This window comes from Cornus florida, unplaced genomic scaffold (genome assembly GCF_030987335.1).
Source record: "Cornus florida cultivar Cherokee Brave unplaced genomic scaffold, ASM3098733v1 CherokeeBrave_3.0.0_Hap2_Chr08, whole genome shotgun sequence".
Taxonomy (NCBI): Eukaryota; Viridiplantae; Streptophyta; class Magnoliopsida; order Cornales; family Cornaceae; genus Cornus; species Cornus florida.
In genome coordinates, this window is record NW_026775578.1 from 46,276,606 (window position 1) to 46,301,407 (window position 24,802).

The following is a 24,802-nucleotide window of genomic DNA, read 5'->3' on the forward strand; positions in this document are numbered from 1 at the left end:
CAAACAACATTCTTTGAATGCTTTGACCCTTTCAAAGTGTGATCGTTTCACCTCTGTTCTTCAAGATCTGAATTTGATGTAGAAGAAGTAGATCTGCTTTCTCTGATCATTATAGATGCAAGACTTTGATCACGATCAGAATTTGAACAACACTCTAAACTCACTCTTATGTTTTATATGTGTGTTCTAGAAAGAATGAAAGAAAAATCAACTTTGATTTTCTGCAAAAATATCTCTTTAATAGGCTTTTTAGAAAACTGAAAATGTAATGCAAAAGCCGTATCAACCTAGATGAAAATATCAAGGTTTATATAGAAATTTCAAAGGCCTAGACATACATAGGAAAAGGTAATTTTCGTGTATAGGACTTTTGGTAGTATTCTAAACCAAATAGGAAGAATAATCAAAATAAGAAACTAAGTTACCAAATCTTGCTGAAAGCCTTGAACCAGTTCAAGGAAAGCTGAACCGGTTCAAAATAGCCAGTGAAATTTTTGAAGAAAGCTTTTGATTCTTGAACAGGTTCCAAAAAGCTTGAATCGGTTCAAGATGGCCAGTCTTGAACTTGTGAAGGCCTGACACCTGTTTAGGTAAGTTGGAAAACCTATACCAAGTATGAAAAGTGTCTTAACCTCAAAACTCATCTTCGTAATGTGTTGTTCATCCTTTTTTCGTAGATCTCAGTATATCAACCTTGAACAACCTTTCCAATTTCCGTAGCCGATCTCGATTTTGAAATTACAACTCGATCAGACTTGTTTTGGCATCGAAATTCACCAATTACAAAAATTATATCTCACATCAACTATCCCAAGGAGATGTTTTTAACTAATGTCTGTTTAAGTGGTTGTCTAAGGAATTTTTTGGACATACCCCTTAATAGATTATTCTTTACACAATTTATTTTCTTTTTCTCTTTCCTCTTTCCGCATCTAGCAAGTCTTCCAATTCCTTCAAACACAAAGCTAACAGCAGATTGAGAAACCCAATTGTTAAAAAATTATCTTTTAACACTGCTCGGACAACATGATATAACACATGTAAATAATTGCTGAGGCCCCAAGAACACTTAACTATATTCACTTAATTTATAACTTATTTTTATTTATTTACTTTTATTATTGGTTTTTTTTTTTTTTTTTTTTTTTTTTTTTTTTTTTGGGGTCATGATTTCATCTATATAATTGAACAAATCATTTGCATGTAAAAAGTGTTATGTTTCCTTCGGTTTCTTACCATCTTAATAATAAGAATAAAAAGTAAAAAATAAAAAATAAAAAACCATCCTAATAATAAAGAGTGAGTAAACTTCCTAGATTTTGCCCCCTATACTTCATCCAGAGGTTATGTAATTTTCAAGTAGTAGGTGGTGGAATCAAATTAACAATTTTCAAGTAGTAGGTGGTGGAATCAAACAATATATGATGAGATAATAAATGCATTACTCTCAAACTACATAACTTAAATGTCCTTTATAATTAGATTCTTGTGAATTAAATAGAGGGCAACGATGTTCTTTCACACTAAAAGCGTTCATAGTTTTAGGTCTTTAACTTGAGTACATCAATTATAACAATTTCATCTCAAAAAGTTATTTTGGGGTATTTCGTGTTCACAAAGTAAGAAATTTTTTATTTTTTATTTTACAAAAATCGGATTTGAAATAAAGAAAAGAAATTATGTTGCTTTTTAATTGCCAATTTTAGTCCACTCACCTTGCAGTAACATAATTCAATTAACAAAGGAAACATGCCAAATTATTAATAATTGTACGTTATAATTGTGATACCCCCGAATTTCTGGATGCGGGTTGGTCAGACCCACGCCCGACAACCCGAGGATATCAAAATCAATTAGCAATTTAACGAACACAGAATATAATACAGAAAATAGGAATGAATAAAATTTTGTTGAAAAGAACTAAAATGAAAATCCTTTAATAGAAAAACCTCCGAATAAACTTTATATACAAGAACTAGTTTGAATACACCCACTTTTCTTTTACATCTAATACAACTCGGGAATCCATCTCGTGGACCCCTACTAAAAATTCCAATACTGAATATGAACAATTGCAAAGAAATCCAATGCTCATAACGAGAAGAAATACTCCTACGTCGTCGGTGGAGTGAATAACTGTATCTGCTCAGCACGATCAAGCTCTAAGCCTGGAACTGACGAACACCTGTAAAAATAAAAGTGGGTCAGGCCCACATGCAAGTTCTATCCTAACTACAATCTATACAGTGACCCGATACGCAGATACACCCTAGATATCTCAGCAATAGCTATCTAATCCATACATATATAAATATCCACACTAAGGGACATTCACTGGACTATGTAGGGGGTCTCAACCTGAATAGAAGGCAACATGCAAAAATGCACCCAAAGGTGGGTATGAGTACCTAGACCTAACATGGTACACCTCAACCTACTATAACCAGCTACGCATCCACTGCATATACGCACCCTAACCAACGAGTCTGAGACTCAAGCTCATATCGTGGTACCATAATCATATATTTAAAATCCGTCCAAACCAGAGTATGTCATTCAATTCTTTGTTGATCTGACATAAAACGTATAATCAGTTAACCACTCAACTTATTCAGTTGATATGAGTTAACTCCAAACAACAGTAAATCCAAATGGTCACTCAACCTACTCAGTTGATCTGACCTCAACCACAAACATTAATTAATCCAGATAGTCTCACAACTTACTCAATTGATCTGACTTAAACGAAATTAGGATTCAATATTTTACAATCATTTCCTTTAATCCAATAGGTTAGGTTTATGCGTTTTGAGCTAAACCATCCCTAGTATGACACCGTCCCATACCGGTGCATACAATCCTCTATATCCATGTAATTGACATAATATATATTAATTCAGCAATTAAAATCCAAAACCATGTAAAAATTACAGACTATGATAAATAGTATAGCAATTTAATATCCAAAACCAAAAGCTAGGTAATTGCAGAATAGTTCATATAATACTTCAGCAATTTCAATTCAAAACCATCATCCAGTTAATTGTAGAATAATATATACGATTTCACAATTAACATCCAAAACCATGTAAATTACAACATATAAATTAAAGTTTAGCAATTCACAGTCCAAACCAATATTCAAATAATTGCAGAACTATGTTTAGCATTCAGCAATTCAAATCCAAGCTTATAACCACATAGTTGCGGGAACCGATTTAATAATCCAACAATTAACATCCAGCGTATGTAAAGATCAATTATGATAAATCATTGACTTCACCATGCATTTAAAATAAGTTTTACAATCATAATATTGTCCAAGAAATTGCTAAAAAATTAATCATAGCAAAACAGTTCCTTTTATCCGTCAATGGCATGCTAAGTTGCTTACTTGAAAACTGTTTTATTGTTTTAGCACCGAGCCATAAACCATGCCACAAATGATCCATTTAACACTTAATCATTAAGTTAAGAACCCCAATATACTCCCAGTATAGTTTAGAAACACATAAAACAATCCAAACAACACCCAAAAAATTCTGAAAATACACCCGTGGAAAAGCCTGCTCCTAAAATGGAAGAGCAGGCTCCAAAATAACCTAGAGCCGGCTCTAAAGGGACTTAGAGCAGCCTCTTGCTGGGGTAGAGCCGGCTCTACCCTCCTAGAGCAGCCTCTACTCATGGGGGAGCCAGCTCCTCCTTCCATGGAGCCGGCTCTCTCTCCCCCTGTGAGAGCTTCAGTCCGTTTCTGATTCAGTTCCGTCCTTCTGCTTCTTCTCCGGCTTATTTCTACCCTTCAGTTGGTTTCTAAAACTAATCCTAAGGGGCTTATTAATATCCACTAGCATTCCAAAGGTTTGATTACAACCATTTGAATCAATTACATAGATCAAATTTGCCACGAACTAGACCTGCTTTAGAGATAACACTGAAACTATTTTGCAATGACAATTCTATTCCAACCCCTCTGTTACTCTTCACTACTGATCTTAAGAGTCCTATAACACCCCATAATCATCCCCATGAATTATTTACAGAGGTTAAAAACAATTACAGAAACTAAAAATTGCTAACAACATAACATGCTTAAAACAGAAAACTGAAACAAAACTTGCAAGCATTAAACAGAATTGATTTTTTTTACACGTAAAGACCATCAATAAAACATATATTAAGCATGTACGTTCCAATTCATAATTACTTAAACACTAGAGACTCTCCAGGTGCACTGAACACAAGCCAAAGAGAAGGAGAAAGGAAAGAAACTTGCCTCTTTAAAGGTTTTTGATCTGAAACCTTTCACCATCTTCTTCCTAGGTTTTTCCGGCGACATTAGTTCCATTGAACCTCCTCTGCCACCCTTGGTTTAGCCCACAAACATCTCTTAACCTTCCTCCTTGGTCCAGCCTACAATCCTTGACCAAAAACTCCCAATTATCTCTCAGTTTCTCTCAAAACTCTCTGTATTTTCACTGTGCCGTGAATAGGGTTATCAAACCCTAGGGAGACGTATAATATATATTTATAGTCTTTACTCAAAACCTAATTCCAATTAACCCTAGTCGGCCCAACATAAATCTCAAACGAATTAAAACAAAACCCTAGATGATAATCACACACTTACTTAATTTATTAAAACAGTTATGATATGCTAGAAAAATAATTAATAATTACAGAAAAACAAAATTACAATTAAAGACAACAAGCTATTTAAATACAATAATTAAATAAAATAACAATTTGACACATAAACATACAATCACAAAATCAATAGACAAAAATGCACATAGAAAGAAATTTAAATCCTAATTTTATCTTTTTTAATTTTAGGGGTGTTACAATAATGGCTACTAAAGATAAGTGCACTGAAGGAGTTTTTGAGTTGCTTAATTTTCCCACCTTCTATTCTAACGCCATGGTGGAGTTTCTGTCTTATGTGCTGTTGTACTCAATTTTATTTTATTAATTATACATAACTTAAATATGATTTTATTGACTTTCCATTTCTTTCTTTTTTTTGATAATTTTTCTTTGCTGTTTTACCTACCTTGCTTGACAAAGAGAGAAAGAAAAGTGAAAAAAAATAATAATAAATTATCTGAAGAATAATTTGTTAAGGGGTATTTCATTGAAAAAATTTCATCAAATAATCACTTAAACGAATATAAGTTAAAAACACCCCTTGGGATAGTTGAAGAGAGTTTTTTTGCCAAAAATATTCCTAAGGGTTTTTCGCAATTTGCCCATAAAATTAATTGAAGTTGATGTTATCAAGACTTTAAAAAAATTAAATAAATTAATCAAAGTTGTACAAATGCCGAAACTACCATTTCTCATATAACATCTATGAAGCACGGACACTTCTCCCAGGGATCCCATATCAGTGTCAGACACTTTTCGGACACGGACACGCGTGTCCGGGCTCGGACACGTGTCCGACACTTCTGTGAAGTGTTCAGAAATTATTTTTTATTAGACACGGGGTGGACACGGCTCAAACACGCGGATGATACGGGGTGGACACGACTCGAACACACGAGGGACACGGTGAGATATATTTTGTAATTTTATTTTTAAGATAAATGGAGTACCTAATGTAATTTACTAATTTTAGAAGTTTAAAAGTAAAATTTTGAAAAAATAAAAAAACAACTACAGACAAAAAGAGTATTACACCAAAAATTTATTTTCTCTCACTTCCTCTCTCAGTCTCTCATCTTCTTCAATTATCTCTTACATGAACAAGACATTTTTTTTATTTTTTTAAAGTTACATGAACAAAACTTTGTGAAAGACTGAAAGTATATATGTTTATTCATGTATATATTTAGCCCATTATATTTATGTCTCTTCTGCACATCTTCGTTTCAAATTTGGATCAACTTTATTTTTCATTTATTTTCTGTTTTGTCTTGTCTATATTTTTCTTATAACAGTGATGAAATTATTGAAATCGGTCATGTTATTTGTTATTGTTTTATTTACAATTTTGTATTTATATATATGTATTTGTTATTAAGAAAATGAACGTGCAAGGTTCTACTAATTATATTTTGAATATATATATATATATATATATATATATATATATATATATTATTTTATAGGCGTATCTCCGTCTTGTTCGTGTCTTATTTTTTTGAAATTTATCGTATAACCCTATCCGTGTCGTGTTGTATCCGTATCTTAATTCATATTTTATATTCATATTTATATTCGTATTCGTATTCATATTCATATTCGTGTCCGTGCCAGTGCTTCGTTAACATCAAACATGCCCTTTTTTTTTACTTTTATCTTTTGTAGCACCAACACGCCCTTACTATCACATGAACTCGGTCGAAAGCTCAAAATACAGTGGCATTCACGTAATTCTCGCATCGCACTGCGGATATTTTGGGAAGAAAAGTGAACGAATTTGGATAAAGGAATAGCTCAGACGTTACAGTTTGAAGGACAAATGAACGCAGCAATGGCTTTGACGACTCTGACCAGCTGCTCATTTCCTTTGCATTCACCTGTAACTGCTTTCCTCCTAAAACCCCTGTTTGGTTGCCGAGAAAATTATGGGAAAACAAACATCGCCATGAAATGAAATCTTGAACCTTTGAGTTCCTATGATCGAAACTGAAACGTTTTACATTCGAAAGCTCAACTTCTTCATTTTTCATTCTCAACAAGATTGTTTGTCGGCTGGCAAAATTTGAATATTTTATTAATGTTTGAAACCCTAGTTTATTTCATTGTTTTCTTGTAACTATTATATCCATCTTTTGGTGCAGAGGATTGAAGTGAAAGCTGAGAATTCATGGAGTTCAATCGTCTCTATTAGGTCACAGGTTACAAATCTTAGTTTTCTCTGAGCTGATATATCTTTTTGTAGTGTGTATATATGTATGTATATTAATTTTTCTGATTAATTTATCTACAGAAGAGGTCACAGTCGCAAAATGGTGATCTTCATGGTCGACGGCGAGTATGGAGGCGAAGAAAATTGGTATAAGAAACCCTAATTTCATAGTATTGGTTGGCTTGTTTTCAAGTGTTGTTATAATTAATTGATGACAATATTGTTCACCTCAATAATCAAATTGAAAAGAGTTGGTGTTCTTTGTAAGGATTTGTTAGGGGATAATGTTTTTAATTTTTATAACTAATACTTCTGTAATTTAGTGGCCAGAAACCCTAATTTCATAGTATTGGAGTGGCTTGTTTTTTCACGTTAGTTTAATTGATTGGTGACAATATTGTTGACCTCATACATTAGCAATCAAATTGAAAATTGTTGGTGTTCTTTGTAAGGATTTGTTTGGGGATAATGTTTTCTATTTTAAGAACAAATAATAATTCTATAATTCAGTGGCCAAAATCAAGTGAATTATCCATCTTGAGGTCCTAACTCTAATTTTGGCAGATAGGAGATAGATTGTTTTCTAAATAGCTCGCTGGTGGATCGATTCTTTGTTACCCCCAAAAAAAAAGAGTACTTTAAATAGAAGTAGATTTGCTAATAACAGAACATTTTAAAGAAAAAAAGGAGATCACATTTATAATGTTGACAAGGTAGCATTTAACAAAAAATTATTTGAAATTATGAATGATAGTTTTGAGAATATGCTCTATTCATTTTTGTGTGAAAAGTGTTACACCCAAGAATTTTTTTCAGTGGAAAAAATTTTAGATGAAATAAATAGTTTTTTCATTATCTTTCATGCGTTTGGTTTAAAATTTAAAAATAACTTACTAGTTAGAAAATGTATGATAGACTGTTATACAAGCGTGTATGTGAAGGAGAATATACACATTGGCATATATTTGTCCATAGAAGAAAATATATATAGTGACATAGTGTACATAAATGGTTCTATATATGCATGTGTATAAATTTGTATATAAAATTGTAGGGAGACATGTATATGCCTTATGTGTGTATATGTGTGTGTATATGTATATGTTTATACAAACATGTGTCTATATAAATACATGTTTTTTGTTTGAGCATATCAATTCCAAGTGCATCTTTGAAAGATGATTTACAGGAAAAAAAAAGAAAAAAAAAGTACCAAGTTATTTTCAGGTTTTGCAAGCTATATGCATTTTCTTCTAAATTTTTGTGAAATATTTAACATGCAACCAAAGTTTTGAAATTTTTAGGGTAATACTAGTGGAAGAGAAAGACCAAAGTTAACAAGGGTAGAGTTAGTAAGGAAGGATATGATATTACGTGGATTGACCGAGGCCATGGCCGTCAATAGAGCGGAATGGAAACATAGGATTCATGTAGCCAACCTCAAGTAGTTGGGAAAAAGGCTTGATTGTTGTTGTTTTACGTCAAAACAAGAGGGACTAAAAATTGAAGAAATATATGAAATGGTGTGATATTAATGTTATAGCTCCATCTCTCAATCCCCAAAGTTCAAGAAATCAATAATTAGAAGAAAAAACTGCAAGTCTGCAACAAAGTCAATGTAGAAACTAGAGATGCATGGCTTCAGCCCGATCTCTAGAAAGGAGATCTATGGCTTACCTATGACCTGACAGTTTTCCGTAATTAGTTGATAAACTGGTTCTATCAATTTCTTTTCATTTTTGCTAGTTATCTGCTTTGGAAGCATGTCCCACTATTACTAGGAGGTTTAGAAGGACAGAGAATATGAAGTAAATTTGTAGTTCGTCTTTCTTGTCTTGGTTTTCAAGTCATTTAGGTTGAATCAAGAAATGCTTTCATGTAGAAAAATCAAGAGATGTGCTGATTGGGGAAAAGCTGTATAGATTTGGAGTTTAATAGTAGTGTAAATAGGTGAAATGCGATAACAATACAGAGTGTTGGATGTCATATCTGTTAATATAAGTGCTAGTGGGAAGTGAACACAAATTAGAAAGTCTATTGTAAGGGACTGGAGGCAGAAAATTACAGTGAAAGTTATCTGTTCTGTACGCAAAATAGACATACTGAAATCTGCATAAAAATGACTGGAAAACACGGTTCACATTGTCCACCTCAAGTAGTTGGGTTAGGGAATTGCTGCAATATTGTTTAAAGTTTGGGGTAGCCTAATGGCCCTAATCTATTGTTGTTGCTAATGTGTATAGCTGATTCTGGTTTTTGGAACCTCAAACAACTTTCTTTTTTTCTTTTTCTTTTTCTTTTTTTTTTTTTTTTTCTAGCTAAATTAATATTGTAAAACACAGTAATTAATATTTTGCTAGTTCTTTGTGAGAGTGAGGATAGTTTGGAGTATTTATAAAGAGGAGAAAAAAATTTGTAACTGACTTACTATGGAAGATACTCACCCTATTTAATTTCATCATATAAAAGTAATTTGTTGTTTATCATTAAATTCTAGATCATTGAATGCTTCCGCTCATCGAGGCTGATGCATGCTCATATATATTTTTTTGGGGTCATAAGACTACCACTCATAGATCGTATTGCTTGCTCATGTTTTATTCACTTTTTCTACTTTTTGGTGATGGTGTGGGGGGCAGGAATTGGTAGAGCATGCTTTTCAATTTATATGTTACATTGGGAGGCACTTCCCAATTTTTACTTTTATTATTATTGTTGTTGTGGTGGTGGTGGTGGTAGTGATTTCGTGGATGGGGAAGCGGTTGATCCACTTGTTCATGGAATTTGGTCTCCTTGGAGCTATTTGACATCATTTGATAGTGTTGGTCGTCTCGGTATTTGACATCTACAATACGTGTCTGGAACTAGGAAGTCCAGGAGCTTATGAGAGCTAAAATATCGATGTGTTGCAAATAGTCCAGTACATTGTTCTCTTGTATAATAGATTTCTTGATTGTTGGGATTATTCATGAAGTTACTGTTTCATGTTGCCCAATCTTTAGCTTATTAGTTAACAAAATTTGATCAACTGTGACCGCCAGAATCATTGGGTGTGAATGTACTTTGGAACCAAGAGGTTGGAAGGAAAACATTGGTAAAAAGAGCATATGCTGTCATTTTAGAAGTATTTGGATTTTAATGGTAATTCAGCAAAAAATTAGGACATTTTTAGTGTATGTGGACGACTTTCAAATTACTGAACTTCATATTTGTGCTTCATACCCTTCTTCAGAAACTTGGACATTATTTCGGAATTTCAGAATATCTTTTTGCCCTAATGCTCCTGAAATCCCACATGAATTGTGTTATAAAAGCTAATCATTTTGCAACATGTCTTTCATGCTGTCTCTGATCTTGGGAGGCAGAACCTCCTATTTCAATGATCATGCACGCGATAACTGTAAAGCACTCATGCACTTGTCTTTGTTTCAGACGAAGAAGGATGACATGCTGCAGTACAAATTGGAACGGGTTCCTTTCCTTGAGGAGCAGGTGAGGAAGATAAGGGACGGGGGAAAGCTCTTGACCATGGATATACACAGACTATTGCTGTCGGAGGATAACCGATTTGATTTTGTGAATGAAGTGGCAGCCGAGGCAAAAGAATATGTCGAGAACAATAGAGACGAGTATGGTGCAAAGAAAGCCATCCTTCATGTGCTGAGCAATCGTATAAATGATGCTGGGTTTTATCGCCCAGAGGCATACTTGGAAGCTGACCCCTTCAAGCCTGGTCCTGGATATCTAAGAGAAGAACTTTGAAAGGTCATGTATAATTTTGTAATGTAAAACTATTTTTTTTTTTTTTTTTTTCTGATTGGAATAGAAACATAACATTCATGTAGCCAACCCAGGTGGTTGGAGAAAAAAAAGCTTTCTAGCTTTTTTTGAAAAAGTATTTGCATGAAATAAATATTGAGGTTGGATTGATTTGCCAACCAACATGTCTGGTGGATCAAGGGAATTGAAAAAAAGAAAAGAAATAATAGGAAAATAAGTGGAAGATTATTCAAGTTTAGTTTAAAGAAAAAAACAGAAAAGGCTAAATTACATTAACCTTCTCTAAAGTTGGTCATAATTATATTCGAAAATGTATCACTTTCATAATTAGATTCGAGAATGTAACATTTTGGAAATTCCAACAAATTTTTTTTTGCTGACGTCATTATTTTACAAATTTTAAATTCTAAATTTTCCCTTGTTAATTGAATTTTATTATTTTTTATTGATAATATTAAAATTATTTTATAGGAAAAAAAAGGAGTGAAAGATGAAGGAGTATTACTATTGCAATACATTATTTTCCTTTCTTATACAATGAGTTTGTAGTGAAAGGATCATACGACGCTGTGGATTGCACGACAACTAACTTGTATATGAATTGAACATTTAGATAATTTGAGTATAAATTATGATTAATTTGATCCGACAAAACATAATATATAAAATATTGTGAACATTTTATTTAATACTACAATGTATAATATTTATATATTATCAAAATGTTTCACTGTCATTGTTTTCTCCTTTTCTACCTCTCTCTCCCTCTATTTATTCTATTCACTTTTTATTTATTTATTTCTATAATAAAGATTCAATGATCCAATAGACCCCTAATACATCACACACACAAAATCTCATTCCAAAGGTCAAATCTCAATTTTGTCCAAGTGTGAAAAAAAAAAAAAATTAAATAAATTTGTCTAAGTGGGACCGACCACTCGCATTGCATACCCACTAAGATTAAACCACGTGGACAAATCTTGAAATCTAAACCGTTAAAGCAGTTAGAGGTCTAAGTTCACTCTCTCTTATCCTTCCCAAAACATTCAACAAACCATTTTCATCAAACACTTCCAATTCCACTTTCACTGCTTCAAACTACAACAGTCCAACTCCCCCTCCCTCTCTCTGCTGCTCATCAACTCCATTAATGGCGTTGACGAGCCCACAGTTGCAGAGGTTTCTCCTCAACAGAACAGAGACCAACACCGGGAATATTAAGCCCGCCAAGAAGAACATCATTGCCAAAAGTGGAAGAGGTGGCCGATGTTGCTCGGCTATCGCCATCGATGCGCCGTCGTCGCTGACCGGGGTCACGGGGATCAGATGGGGATCGACCCAATTACAGGGTCTCCGAGAAGAGATGGAAGATGATGCTGTTATTGTTCAGTCTGATGATCTTGATGGTTTCACATTTGCCGCGGTTTTTGATGGCCACGCTGGCTTTTCCTCAGTCAAGTTCCTCAGGTACTTGAACATGAGATTCAGTCACTTCTAAATCACAATATTTGTATGCATACGTGATTACATATAATTCTATAGTTGTATATGCATGCATATGTACTGTTTGATTTTAATATTACATCTTACATGATTATTGTCTTCTGGGTAGCGCTTAATATTATATGTATATATAGTTTTCTTTGGAATATTGACTTGAAATCATCAATAAAATTAGGGAATGTTTGGGTGATTCAGTCACTTATAAACCACAATATTCGTATTCATATATGCACATGTGATTACATATAATTCTATATTTATATATTTATGCATATGTACTGTTTGATTTAATGTTACATGATTACTGTCTTCTGGGTAGTACATAATTTGACATGTATTTGTAGTTTTCCTTTAAATATTGAGTTGAAAACATCAATTAATTAGGGCTTTGTTTTTTTTTTAGAGAATTTTTGCCCAAATTGGTTCTTCTATATGTTTAGCCATAAATCCGTCATCACAAAATGGGACATGTCTGGAAGTGGTTGTAAGACAAACAACGCAAAAGCAAGAACACAATTAAGAAACGGCGGAAAACATAAACCATGCACCACAATAGTACACAATTTTTATTTTTTATTTTTATCCTGACAAACTAGTGGGAGGGGTACTCGAACACGGGCACGTCTGCTTGGGGAGCTAGGCGCTCTACCAACTAAGCCACTAGGTAATGCCCTACTCAGTGCACAAATATTTTATGTGATTCGGTGTATAGCCTACATCCATGTTGAAAATTGGTGAAGAGATTTTACTATGCAAGGAAAAATGGAGATCACAAGTTCCTTCACGAGGCCCAACCCTTCGTCTCTCTCACTCTTTATTTCAGCTTTTAGTGTTCTCTCATACCCATGCCAGACCCTAGCACCCTTGAATATTGGATTGCAACAAAAACTAGATTCTGGGTCCATGAACCGCAAGACGAAATGGGTCAAAAAGTTTCAGTCCATTCACCATTGCAACCTGGACCGAAACAAAATTCGGGCCACAACTTCACAGTGAATACCATTATAAGTAAAGATATCAATTTTGCCATTCCCCTTTTTGATTACCTAACTGTTTTTATTAAGAATATGTGGAGTGAACTACAGAACTCATAGGGGTTTTCCCTCGAAACCTACTCAAAAAGTTTTAAATTGAGAACATGTCATTACATATGGAGTGGAATTATGGCTTCCATTTCTTATATGCCACATTCAAGGATGTTCTCTAGTGCTGCCTGAAAGAAAATGGAGCTATTGTTAAGTTTTCATGACATGTCAAACACGTCCTTTGTTAAATGTGTGAATATGAGGGTTTATTTACAAAATTTTATTAAGCATGTGTGGAATTAACTCGGGTGGCCTTTAGGTAGAGTGGAATTATTCATATTGTTCTGCAAAGCAGTTCAAATGGATTTTCGTTGATGCGTATGTATAGTGTATTCACTATTTAGAGAAAGTTACTTATTGATTATTAGTTAACTTACTTACTGTAAGTGGCACCAAATTTTTTTTAGCAAAACTTATTTGAGTATTTCAGATTTATTGTATTCCTTGTACTATATGATTTGATAAGACAACCACAGGGATGAGCTTTACAAAGAGTGTATTACGGCTTTACAAGGTGGGATGCTGTTGAGAGGAAAGGACTTAAATGCCATTAAAAAGGCGTTACAAGAGGCTTTTCAAAATGCAGATGCAAAACTGTTAAACCGGTGGGGATATTTCTTTTCAGTGGAAATAAATTATCTTGTCTTACATGAATATGTTATATAGTCTTAATTTGATAAGGTTTAGATGTTGTTTCATTTGGTAAAGGCTTGAGTTGAGCAAGGAGGAAGATGAATCTGGTTCAACCGCTACTGCAGTGTTCATCAGAAATGATATGCTGATCATCTCACATGTTGGTGACTCAAGTGTGGTACGTTTACAATCGTTGCACTTGTTACACGTTCATGATTGATTAGCTTCTTTTTGTAACAGAAACTGCATTTTCATCAAACACTGAAATAATGTCCTTCAGATTCAAAATATTTCACTGTCTTATTGGCCAACTTGTTGATGCAGGTTCTCTCACAATCTGGGAAGGCAGAGATATTAACCAATCCTCATCGACCCTATGGAAGCAACAAGGTTTCACTTCAAGAAATCAGACGAATCAGAGAAGCAGGTGGATGGGTGTGTTTTTCTGTTCTTAATTCCATTTTATTTTCTTCCTTTGCATTGGCTATCTGTTTCTAGAAGGAAGTAATTAGGTTCCGTTCTAGTAATCCAGTTAATCAATGCCATGTTCCAAATATTTTGAGATCACAAAACTTACTCTACTTCCAAAACCTACAAATATATCTGCACTTGATCCACCTGGATTTTTTTGTATTCAATCGATTCCAGATGACTAATGATGATTTTTATGTACCGTGTTCATAGATTGTCAATGGAAGAATTTGTGGAGACATCTCTGTATCACGTGCTTTTGGTGACATGCGGTTTAAGACAAAAAAGATTGAGTATGTTCTCACTTTTTTCTTCTTCTAAAGCCTTAGTACTACTTAATAATTTTTGACAACTAGCTATTACTATGTACATCGACTAATGATTTTTGCTGTTCTACACAAGAAAAGGATGCTGGAGAAGGGAGTCAAGGAAGGGAGATGGACTGAAAAATTTATTTCTCGGTAGGCTATCTCACACATATTGAGTATTTCTTATCTACCTTTTTTAATCTCATGTTTACACGAGGTGGCCCTTGTGAAGTTATCTCTTGTAAGTTTGCATGGCCTTGCCTAATTGTGATACTGACAGTTGTAATGATTTAAACACGGGGAGGGACTTTTGATTGATGATTTACATTGTAGTTATTTACTTAATCAGCTATATGCCTAATTATGCCTACTTCTATAGAATAATTATGCCTACTTCTATCGTTATGACCATTGTCTTGGGCTGGTTTTAGACTTGAGTGTCCACTTGGTTATCAACTGTTTGCAACCTTGCTTATGATTAGCATTTGTTGATGATAAATGGCAAACTGCTTGGTTTCACTGTCAGTTATTCTTCCATGTATACTATATTGATATGAAATGATTATAGTGCCCTATTTGTTGGCACCAAACTGAAATGTTAAATTAATGAAGGGATATGTTTATAGAATTTCTCTATCAAATTAATAAATTTGAAGCCTATCAGAATGCTTTGTCTATAATACACATTTTATTCATGCTAGGATACAATTTAACGGAGACTTAGTTACTGCATCTCCTGATGTTTATCAAGTAGCACTCGGATCAGATGCAGAGTTTGCACTATTAGCATCTGATGGCTTATGGGATTACATGAGCAGGTCTGTTTGTTACCATTTACCTTGTTGTAATGTAAACTTTGTAAATTAGTTTTGCAGTTGTATATATCATCTTTCTGTGGTAGTTCAATCACCAGAAGAGTATCATTTAATCGGGTTTGCTTTGCTATTGTTTCAGCTCAGGTGTGGTTGATTTTGTTAGGAATCAACTTCGACAACACGGAGATGCTCAGGTAACAGTGTGCCGTCTACTGATAAATTGGTTGCACAACAGACAGTTTTAACCACAGTTTTAACTTCTTCTTTGTTCTGGTTTCAGTTAGCTTGTGAGGCACTTGCACGAGCAGCTCTGGTAAGGGGTTGCAATATTTTTTAATAAAAATTAATCCTTCTGTACCTGCTGGTATTTGTATGATTTGCCTGTTCTAACAACTTTCAAATTTATATATTACAGGATCGGGGCTCACAAGATAATGTCAGCATCATCATTGCTGATTTAGGGTATGTATTTGTTTACTTAGTACTGAAAACCAAGTTGAGTTGACTGAACATGTTTGCTTCTGACTTCTAATTGACTAAAGTTATTACTACATTTTTTTTTTCCGAATTTATTGTTATATATATATATATATATATATCTTTATATATATATATATATATATGTATGTATATGTATCTGTGCATGTATGTATGTTTCCAGTTGCATTGCTCAATGCAACCATCACCAAAGTCTTTCACAACTTGAGTTCATTACTAAATATGGGCTTATTTTAAGAAATTCTATTGAAAGTTGTTAGGATATGCTCCTAGTTTGTTAGAATTTAGGTAAAGCAAAAGAAAGAACTACTGTGGAGAAGCTAGGCTTCTGCCATAGATGTGACTTCCATTTGCCCGCTAAGAACATGGATATGAATATGGGTGGTACAGAAAATTATTGGAGCATAATGTTCCCAAAAGTCGTCAAACTATTCTGCATCTTTGAATTTTTCTTTCTACTTTATTGATAAGTGAGTGATGCACTTCTATTCGATTGATATTAACCTTTTTGTCTGGTCTTGTTTTTTACTTGTCCACAGGCGGACCGACTGGCAAAGTTTGCCTCTGCAGCAACAAAATGTTTTGTATGAACTTGGCCAAGCTTTTGCGACTGTTGGTATTGTGTCATTTGGAATATGGATGTTACTTTCTTTATAGTTTGAAGCATGATATGTTGTATATAAATCAACAGAGAGTTGTTTATATAAGTTGTAAATGTACATGTCCCACAGTTGGTGCTATCTAATTAAATATTACACACCTTAAAAATTCAGTACTCCCAGTATTCCAGGAATAGATTTGCTTGTGGTTGATATACATGTCTTTCATTTGTCATTTTATTTGTTCTTTTAGTATGTACTATGTAGTGGTGCCATTGTATGCATGAGCAGAGAGGTGGAGTGGGACGGGAGCCCTATGAATATGATTAAATATTTTGGTATTTGTATATATATTAGGACAGATGATATTAGTAAACAATTTTCTAAACATTAAAGAAATATCAAATCCCATTTAAAATATATATATATATATATATTCTGGCCACCTTAAATTTCAAAATTCTTTATGTCATCATTAACGGTAGCACAATCTTAGGCTGGTATGTGCAGCTATATCAGTTGAGAAACAATGAAGGAAGCTTTTCTAATATTCTACTGGATGCATAGATAAGCAAAAAAAAACCTTTATTCATGCAGGTGAACTGTGACAGATTTATGAGTACTCTGAGGAACATATTGATGTACGATATTGATTTAGAACCACAATGAAAGAGGAGAATGAGAATGAGAATGAGAAGATCAGATGAGGCTAGAAGAAGGAGATGAGAAGACAGACAAAGGGGGTAAGAAGACAAATCCAAAAGACAGGCTAGAAATACTTAAGGGTTGAGAAAAGCAAGAACAAAGAGGGAGAAGAAGACACACAGAAAATTCTCTAACTCATAATAATATTCAATAATCAAAGCAAAATATTTTAATTACATTACAGTCTTTATATAGGCAAGATCATAATAAACCTTAGGAACCCGAAAAATAGGAAAATACGAAAATAACCCTAAAACTAAACATTACCAAAAAATTATAATATGCATAATTCAGAAAAATCATAATTTTCATCAATTCTTAATTGCATTTATCTATTCCCCTTCTCTACTTGTAAGTACAGCTCATATGCGGTTCTAGCTCTTGGGTTGTGCCTTGATCTCCATCACATATGGTTTGGAGATGTCAATTAACGGTGTATAGCTTGATTTTCTTTCCTAGGAAATAAATTGAGCAATTAAGATTATGTGAAGACTTTAAAAATGAAAAGGAAATAAAATAATGATGAAGATCCCCTTAAAGGCCTCCATGAAAATTTTGGGAGTAGTCGAGTTTCTCAAGTTTTTCTGATAAGAAGTTTGAGGCCGAAGGGAACTTTAGTCTTATTCAACCCAGGAAATTTCTGTTGCTGAAGAAACTAGCTCTTTGTGTTTAAAAGGGTATTACAAGTAGTGACAAAAATTAATCTCTGTAGTTGGGAAAAAGCCACTAGGGAGTATCAATCTATCAGACACTATATATATTAACAATCTTTTATTGTTATTAGGTGGATTTGATGAGTGGGGTTTGGCAAATCACCCTGATCTATTGGTCATATCTATATACCATCTATATATGCTCATAGTCATACCTGATTCAGAGGTCAATAAATAAGTTGGTGTTATTGGTTTTTTTTTTTTTTTTTTTTTTTTTTTTTAAAAAAAAAAGGTTGGTGTTCTGAAACATCATTTCTCAAAGAAAATTGGTGACAGATAGTGTGATCATATGATGAAAATCTTGAAAGAAGATGTGAAAAATAAAGAAACAAAATTGTCAAACTTCATTTTGGCAAAGCTTCCTTCTTTTTCTTTTTCTTTTTGTTGGTGGGGGGTGTCTCTCTTTAAGCATATGCAAAACACCTATATATGTTAGCCCCCAAAAAGGCATGGAACTTGACAGTGAAGAACCTTTAATTTCCCTGTTTATGCTGCAGTGATCTTAATATCTTACTGATTCTGAATGTTGCACATATAGTCATCAACCATCATCTTTTTTGTTCTGTGGGCCCTCTGAAGCATATACCAAAAGTGTTTTTGTGTGTCTCAAACTTTGTTTTGATTGCAAATAGACAACATTTATTTAAGATAAAGTACATTAGTACGATCCAAACAAGCTAAAGTTAATAATTGTCACATATGAAAAATGTTTCATAAGCTTATAACTCTTAACTCGAGCATGGCTCACCACTATTACAGTGCCTTGTTGAATTATTGTGATTACTTGATCAGCATATCCTTGGTCAATTCTTTCACTTTGTATCTTCAATGCATTTGTTTTATATTAATGTTGTTCGTTTTTTTTTAATTTGTTTTCCTCATTCAACTGCATATCTTATTAAGTGACAGAAACTTTATTTATTATTACCTTTTATAAGTAAAGCAATAGCTAAATAAGTACATAGATAACATCTGAAATACTATCCTGAATAAGCTTTTATGGCATCTCTATGCCCACAACAGGGCTTCCACAATACTAGCAATATTAGATAAACACACACAAGTTCTTTCTCACATCTTCTCATACATTATCAAAAACCTCTTTAGCATAGTTTTCGTTATTTAGTTCAGGTTGAACCTGCAGGATGAGTCAGGGGCTCTTGCCATTACCCCCACCAGGTTTCCCCTTCTTGGGGTCATGCTTAGAATTTGCTCCAGCATAGTCATAATCTAACATTGAATTAAGCAGCTTTCTTGAATTCATTTGGACACCGCCATCCTTCACATAAACATTATTAAACAATTAGTAAACAATTTATCATTATGCATTATGTAATGCTACTACCATAGTAGTTCTATTACTGGTACAATAATATACTTTTACATTATATGAGTCTGCTATCATGTCAATTTAATTTATAGTGCATGATACTACCTTGAGGAGTGAGTGAGTAGGTTTCACGCGATCACTGAAGCCTTCAACTATGCCTAGAGGACAGAAAACAAGAATTGCTTGATAAACATTTGAAAGTACTCAATTTTGGATAATATTGAGAAGTAGCACGCTTACCCGAAGATATGCAAGTGAGTAGTAAGAGAACTAGTAGAGTGGCCTTGATCCTAAGAGCCATGGCTCACCTTGTTGCAAAGCAATCACTGTGATCAGAAAGAATGTAAGGTAGGTGTGGATTTAGAATGGGTGGGGAGGGAGCTAGGAGGGGCTGCTTTTATCTTTGCTCAGGGGCAAGGAAAGTGGCACAAGAGCTGTAGTCATGGTGCACCCACCCAATAGCTACACAATGATGATGAGAGATGCATTACCTATAAGCCACAACCAGGAAGTCAACTGCACTAATTATATGTTACATCAAAAATTGCAAGCAATTGTATGCATGTGGACACCCCCCCCTATCAGTCCCTTGCATGGCTCAAACTCTGCCATTTTCAGCTTGGCCTTTTGGTTTGTTTTCACCTTTTTTTATAAGTCAACCTGCTTTTCTTCCCACCCCACACCCACACACACTAACATTTATGGCTCAGTGGCACTAACTCTTGTTAAGTATCAATCAATTTTTCTAGTTTTTTTTATCTTCTTTTGTTTCAATGGTAAATAAGATAATGATCAGGAGTCTTTAGCTCAAATGATTTCTTCAAAGGTTGATAGTTCAAGTCACTATTGGTGTAAGTTTGCGAGTTGGGTGTGTGTCTTATCAATGTGAGTGAAGCATAATAACTTGCAATGAATGCGTTGTACAGACCTTATTCTATGTTTGGGAGTACCTAATCAATGTTTTGGATTTGGAATCGGAGGAAATTTAGTTTAATCGATTCAGTGCTCCCAAATGCAACATTAATGTATATTGGAAAAGAGTTCCACACTAACATATATGGCCAAGTGGCACTAACTCTTTAAGTATCAATCAAATTTTCTAATATTTTGTTCTCCTTTTATTTTAGTGGTAAATAAGATAATGATCACGAGTCTTCAGCTCAACTGGTTTCTCCGAAGGTTGATAGTTCAAGTCACTATTGGTGCAATATTGGGTAAGTTTGCGAGTTGGGTATGAGTCTTATCAATGTAAAGTGATGCATAACTTGTGATGAATGTGTTGCATAAACCTTATGCTATGTTTGGAGTTAGAGGATATTAAGTTTAGTTATTTCAGTGCTCCCAAATGCAACATACATTAACAATAATGTATACAAGAAAAGAGTTCCACACTATCGTATATGGCTCGTGGTACCAACTCTTGTTAAGTATCAATCAATATTTTAATATTTTGTTCTTCTTTTATTTTAATGATAAATAAGATAATGACTACGAGCCTTAAGCACAAATGGTTTCTCCTCCTCCTCTAATATGGACAGTTCAAGTCCCTACTGGGGCAATATTGGGTAAGTTTGTGAGTTAGGTGTGTGTCATATCAACCTGAACTGATGCATAACATGTGATGAATACGTTTATTCTTAGTGGCACTAACTCTTGTTAAGTATCAATTAGTTTTTTAAATATTTTGATCTCCTTTTGTTGCAATGGTAAATAAGATAATGATCATGAGTCTTTAGCTCAAGTGTTTTCTCTGAAGGTTGATAGTCTTACCAATGTGAGGTGATGCATAACATGTAAATGCGTTGTATAAACCTTATGTTTGGGAGCACCTAATTGACGCCTTAGATTTGGAGTTGAAGGAAATTTAGTTTAGCCAATTGAGTACTAGCTCCCAAACGCAAAAATAATGTATACTAGAAAATAATTCCACATTAACAAATATGGCTTAGTGGCACCAACTTTTGTTAAGTATCAGTAATTACAATCCAAACAAGCTCAAGTGGTTTTGTTCTCTGTAACATACATGGCTGAGTGGCACTAACTCTTTAAGTATCAATCAAATTTTCTAATATTTTGTTCTCCTTTTATTTTAATGGTAAATAAGATAATGATCACGAGTCTTTAGCTTATAATTCAAGTCACTATTTGTGCAATATTGGGCAAGTTTGCAAGTTGGGTATGCGTCTTATCAATGTAAAGTGATGCATAACTTGCGATGAATGTGTCGTATAAACCTTATGCTATGTTTGGAGTAGAGGAAATTTAGTTTAGTTATTTCAGTACTCCCAAATGCACTGAAATAACTAAACTAAATTTATTTTAGTTCAGTTCAACACTATTGTATATGGCTTATGGCACTAAATCTTGTTAAGTATCAATCAATATTTTGATATTTTGTTCTTCTTTTATTTTAATGGTAAATAAGATAATGACCACGAGCCTTAAGCACAAGTGGTTTCTCCTCTTCCTCCTCCTCCAATATGGATGGTTCAAGTTCATATTGGGTAAGTTTGTGAGTTAGGTGCATGTCTCTCGTGTCAACCTGAAGTGATGTATAACATGTGATGAATACGTTTATTCTTAGTGGCACTAACTCTTGTTAAGTATCAATTAGTTTTTTAAATATTTTGATCTCCTTTTGTTGCAATGGTAAATAAGATATTGATCACGAGTCTTTAGCTCAAGTGGCTTCTCTGAAAGTTGACAGTCTTACCAAGGTGAGGTGATGCATAACATGTAAATGCGCTGTATAAACCTTATGTTATGTTTGGGAGCACCTAATTGACGCCTTAGATTTGGAGTTGGAGGAAATTTAGTTTAGCAGATTGAGTGCTAGCTCCCAAATGCAACAATAATGTATACTAGAAAATAATTCCACATTAACAAATATGGCTTAGTGGCACTAACTCTTGTTAAGTATCAATGAATTTTTTTTAATATTTTGATCTCTTTTGTTTCAATGGTAAATAAGATAATGATCACGAGTCTTTAGCTCAAATGGTTTTTCCTCCTCCTCCAACATGGTTGACAGTTCAAGTTCCTATTAGGGCAATATTGGGTAAGTTTGCGAATTGAGCGATGAATACGTTTATTCTTAATGGCACTAACTCTTGTAAAGTATCAATAAGTTTTTCTAATATTTTGATCTCCTTTTTTTTTTTAATAGTAGATAAGATCATGATCACAAGTCTTTAGCTCAAGTGGTTTCTCCGAAGGTTGACGGTTCAAGTCACTATTGAGGCAATATTGGGTAAGTTTGCGAGTTGGGTGGTCTTATCAATGTGAAGTGATGCATAATATGCAAATGCGTTATATAAACCTTATGTTATGTTTGAGAGCACCAAATTGGAGCTTTGGATTTAGAGTTGGAATAAATTTAATTTAGCTGATTTAGTGCTACCAAACGCAACATTAATGTATACCGGAAAAGAGTTCTACACGATATCGAGACAGTCGGCTTAATCCTTTAGTTTGGGGTTTGTATCATGGAACTTCATCCAATGGATTACCAACATTCTTGTGCTCCGACCATGAGGGTAGTGAGAGTTCCACACACACACACACACGTCTCCAAATCCTTTTTCTTTTTCTTTTTTTATTTTTTCTTTTTTCCTGTGATACCAAACAGCACCTTAAAGTGTGGTGCCCTTTGATCCTCATATTTCGGCTTTCATCACTTACTAAATCAATAGAGGGGAGACAAAAATGGAGAGTGGCCTGCAGATGATATGAATGGGAAGTATTCAGAGGGTTGAATTTTGGTGAGCCATTAGTGGGAGCACTAGCAAAAGGTAGGCAACAGGACACTTTTGGACTCACAAGCACTAATTCTGTTTTAATCATTCATTAGGACAAAAAGGTTTAAATTAGTCTGTCCTTTGCAAGTGAAAGATACGATAAATTGATAATTAGCCTAAAACTCTGTATTCCACAATGGTTCTAAGGTTGTCGGGAGACATTATAACATGCCATGTTACACAAATTTGTAGACTCGTGACACGTGCCATATGCAATGACTGAAAAAATAAATATAATTGTTCGAATTTAAAAGTTATATAATCAAGAATACTTAAGAGGGATGGACTGACTACAGATCTAATCTTTAGAATTATTTGCATAAAATGATTATTTTTGTACTCGAATTTTTTATTTCAAGTGCGTAAATATGCACTTGGGCATGGGTGTGATATCATAGTTAGCCGTTATTGGTTGATTTATACCGATATTCATCTAAATCTGTTACACTACGATTCCGTGACCGATACAATGACTGCAAAACATACTTGATATTGTACGATATTTAGCCAATCTAGGTATCAAGATTTGGTAAACATTGGAGTCTAGTGGAGCCAAGGAAATCAACATATGGTGGTTGCATTAGATTGTCACCATTTTTGGACTTTGCAAAATGCAGGAATGAAAGAGATAAGGGTATTGCCAAAGTCACTATGCAACTGCTCCACATGGTACATGCTATTCATTTTGGATGCTTACTATACTCTCTCTCTCTCTCTCTCTCTCTCTATATATATATATATATATATCTATATATATACACACTCACACACATATGTGTGTGTATCAATAGATTATGGCATTGTATGGTTAAGGAGAAACCTCAAAATTTTGCACATGAAAGAATGAATTCCTAAAAAGGGCAAAAAAAAAAAATGAGAAGTGATCTACTTCCACTATAGATCGTGGAAGTCCTATCAAGAAAGTTCAGAGCACCTTCTCTGTACGACGTTTTGGACTAATTCATAGAGTACATTCATTTTCTTGGTAGGTCTACTCACAATATGTAGAAATGAATGCCAAAGTCTCTCACCTTTTATTCCATTTTAGTGATAGAAAATTTCAAATTTCTTCTCACAAAAAGTTTGTGCGTTTGTACATTTGTAAGTTACCGAACATAACCCTCCTCCTTTTAAAAAAGATGTGATTGTCTTGTATAAAGATAACGCACAAATTTGTGAAAGCAGAATTCTTGTAAACATAATGTGTAACGGTTTTTAATTTGGAGGAAACAAGAAAATAGAATAAAATATGATTTTGATTTAAAATTCAAGCTAGAAAATTTATATCATTTTAGAAAAGACATAATACTTCTGGAATGTCCACTTATCTGGTTATAAAGTAATTCTACATTAATGTTATGTTTGTGATAATCGAATAGGTGGTATTTCCTCTAATTCGAAATCCAAAAGACTAATTCGGTGCTACCAAATGCAATTTTAAAATTATTTTTTTTTATATTATATGGTAAAGTGTTTTGGGTTGTAGTGATGGTGGATCGTTCAACTACAATAATAGAGCAATTTGAAAAAACATTGTACATAGTGGAAGTGATATTTCTCCTGACTGTCGAGTTTGTGCTTTTGGAATTAGCATCAACAAAGGGTCTGAAATCGAAAATGAATGTGGTCAGAATTTTTAAATACGATAGTGTGCCGACATAAGATTTATGGATGGTTGAGCAATATTTTTTACTGTGTGTGGATTATGT

General features: G+C 33.8%; 3 protein-coding genes across 3 annotated transcripts; 2 read left to right on the plus strand and 1 right to left on the minus strand.

Moving 5' to 3' along the window:
- Positions 1–6,382: 6,382 nt before the first annotated feature.
- On the plus strand, positions 6,383–10,797 carry LOC132271588 (protein PLASTID TRANSCRIPTIONALLY ACTIVE 7). The gene is made up of 4 exons (XM_059773020.1): positions 6,383–6,523; positions 6,786–6,842; positions 6,935–7,000; positions 10,286–10,797. Exons 1-4 carry the CDS (start codon positions 6,464–6,466, stop codon positions 10,613–10,615), a joined length of 513 nt encoding a protein of 170 aa, XP_059629003.1. The 5' UTR covers positions 6,383–6,463; the 3' UTR covers positions 10,616–10,797.
- Positions 10,798–11,687: 890 nt separating this feature from the next.
- On the plus strand, positions 11,688–16,721 carry LOC132271587 (protein phosphatase 2C 57). The gene is made up of 11 exons (XM_059773019.1): positions 11,688–12,103; positions 13,701–13,829; positions 13,933–14,035; positions 14,182–14,292; positions 14,542–14,621; positions 14,736–14,789; positions 15,338–15,454; positions 15,591–15,645; positions 15,732–15,764; positions 15,867–15,913; positions 16,489–16,721. The coding sequence occupies exons 1-11, from the start codon at positions 11,787–11,789 to the stop codon at positions 16,604–16,606; spliced, it is 1,164 nt and encodes a 387-aa protein (XP_059629002.1). The 5' UTR covers positions 11,688–11,786; the 3' UTR covers positions 16,607–16,721.
- A 1,470-nt stretch (positions 16,722–18,191) lies between these two features.
- On the minus strand, positions 18,192–19,679 carry LOC132271589 (uncharacterized). The gene is made up of 3 exons (XM_059773021.1): positions 19,537–19,679; positions 19,402–19,454; positions 18,192–19,245 (listed from the first exon to the last, which is right to left on the minus strand). Exons 1-3 carry the CDS (start codon positions 19,595–19,597, stop codon positions 19,117–19,119), a joined length of 243 nt encoding a protein of 80 aa, XP_059629004.1. The 5' UTR covers positions 19,598–19,679; the 3' UTR covers positions 18,192–19,116.
- Positions 19,680–24,802: the final 5,123 nt, after the last annotated feature.

Excerpts from the sequence above, each read along its gene's own strand:
- LOC132271588 (XM_059773020.1), top strand. The coding sequence starts at position 6,464 with ATGAACGCAGCAATGGCTTTGACGACTCTGACCAGCTGCTCATTTCCT. Across the intron at positions 6,524-6,785 it reads CATTTCCTTTGCATTCACCT|AGGATTGAAGTGAAAGCTGA; the intron begins GTAACTGCTTTC and ends CTTTTGGTGCAG. Across the intron at positions 7,001-10,285 it reads TATGGAGGCGAAGAAAATTG|ACGAAGAAGGATGACATGCT; the intron begins GTATAAGAAACC and ends TCTTTGTTTCAG.
- LOC132271587 (XM_059773019.1), top strand. The coding sequence starts at position 11,787 with ATGGCGTTGACGAGCCCACAGTTGCAGAGGTTTCTCCTCAACAGAACA. Across the intron at positions 14,293-14,541 it reads TCAGAGAAGCAGGTGGATGG|ATTGTCAATGGAAGAATTTG; the intron begins GTGTGTTTTTCT and ends CCGTGTTCATAG. Across the intron at positions 14,622-14,735 it reads TTTAAGACAAAAAAGATTGA|GATGCTGGAGAAGGGAGTCA; the intron begins GTATGTTCTCAC and ends ACACAAGAAAAG.
- LOC132271589 (XM_059773021.1), bottom strand. The coding sequence starts at position 19,597 with ATGGCTCTTAGGATCAAGGCCACTCTACTAGTTCTCTTACTACTCACT. Across the intron at positions 19,455-19,536 it reads ACTCACTTGCATATCTTCGG|GCATAGTTGAAGGCTTCAGT; the intron begins GTAAGCGTGCTA and ends TCTGTCCTCTAG. Across the intron at positions 19,246-19,401 it reads CTACTCACTCACTCCTCAAG|GATGGCGGTGTCCAAATGAA; the intron begins GTAGTATCATGC and ends GTTTATGTGAAG.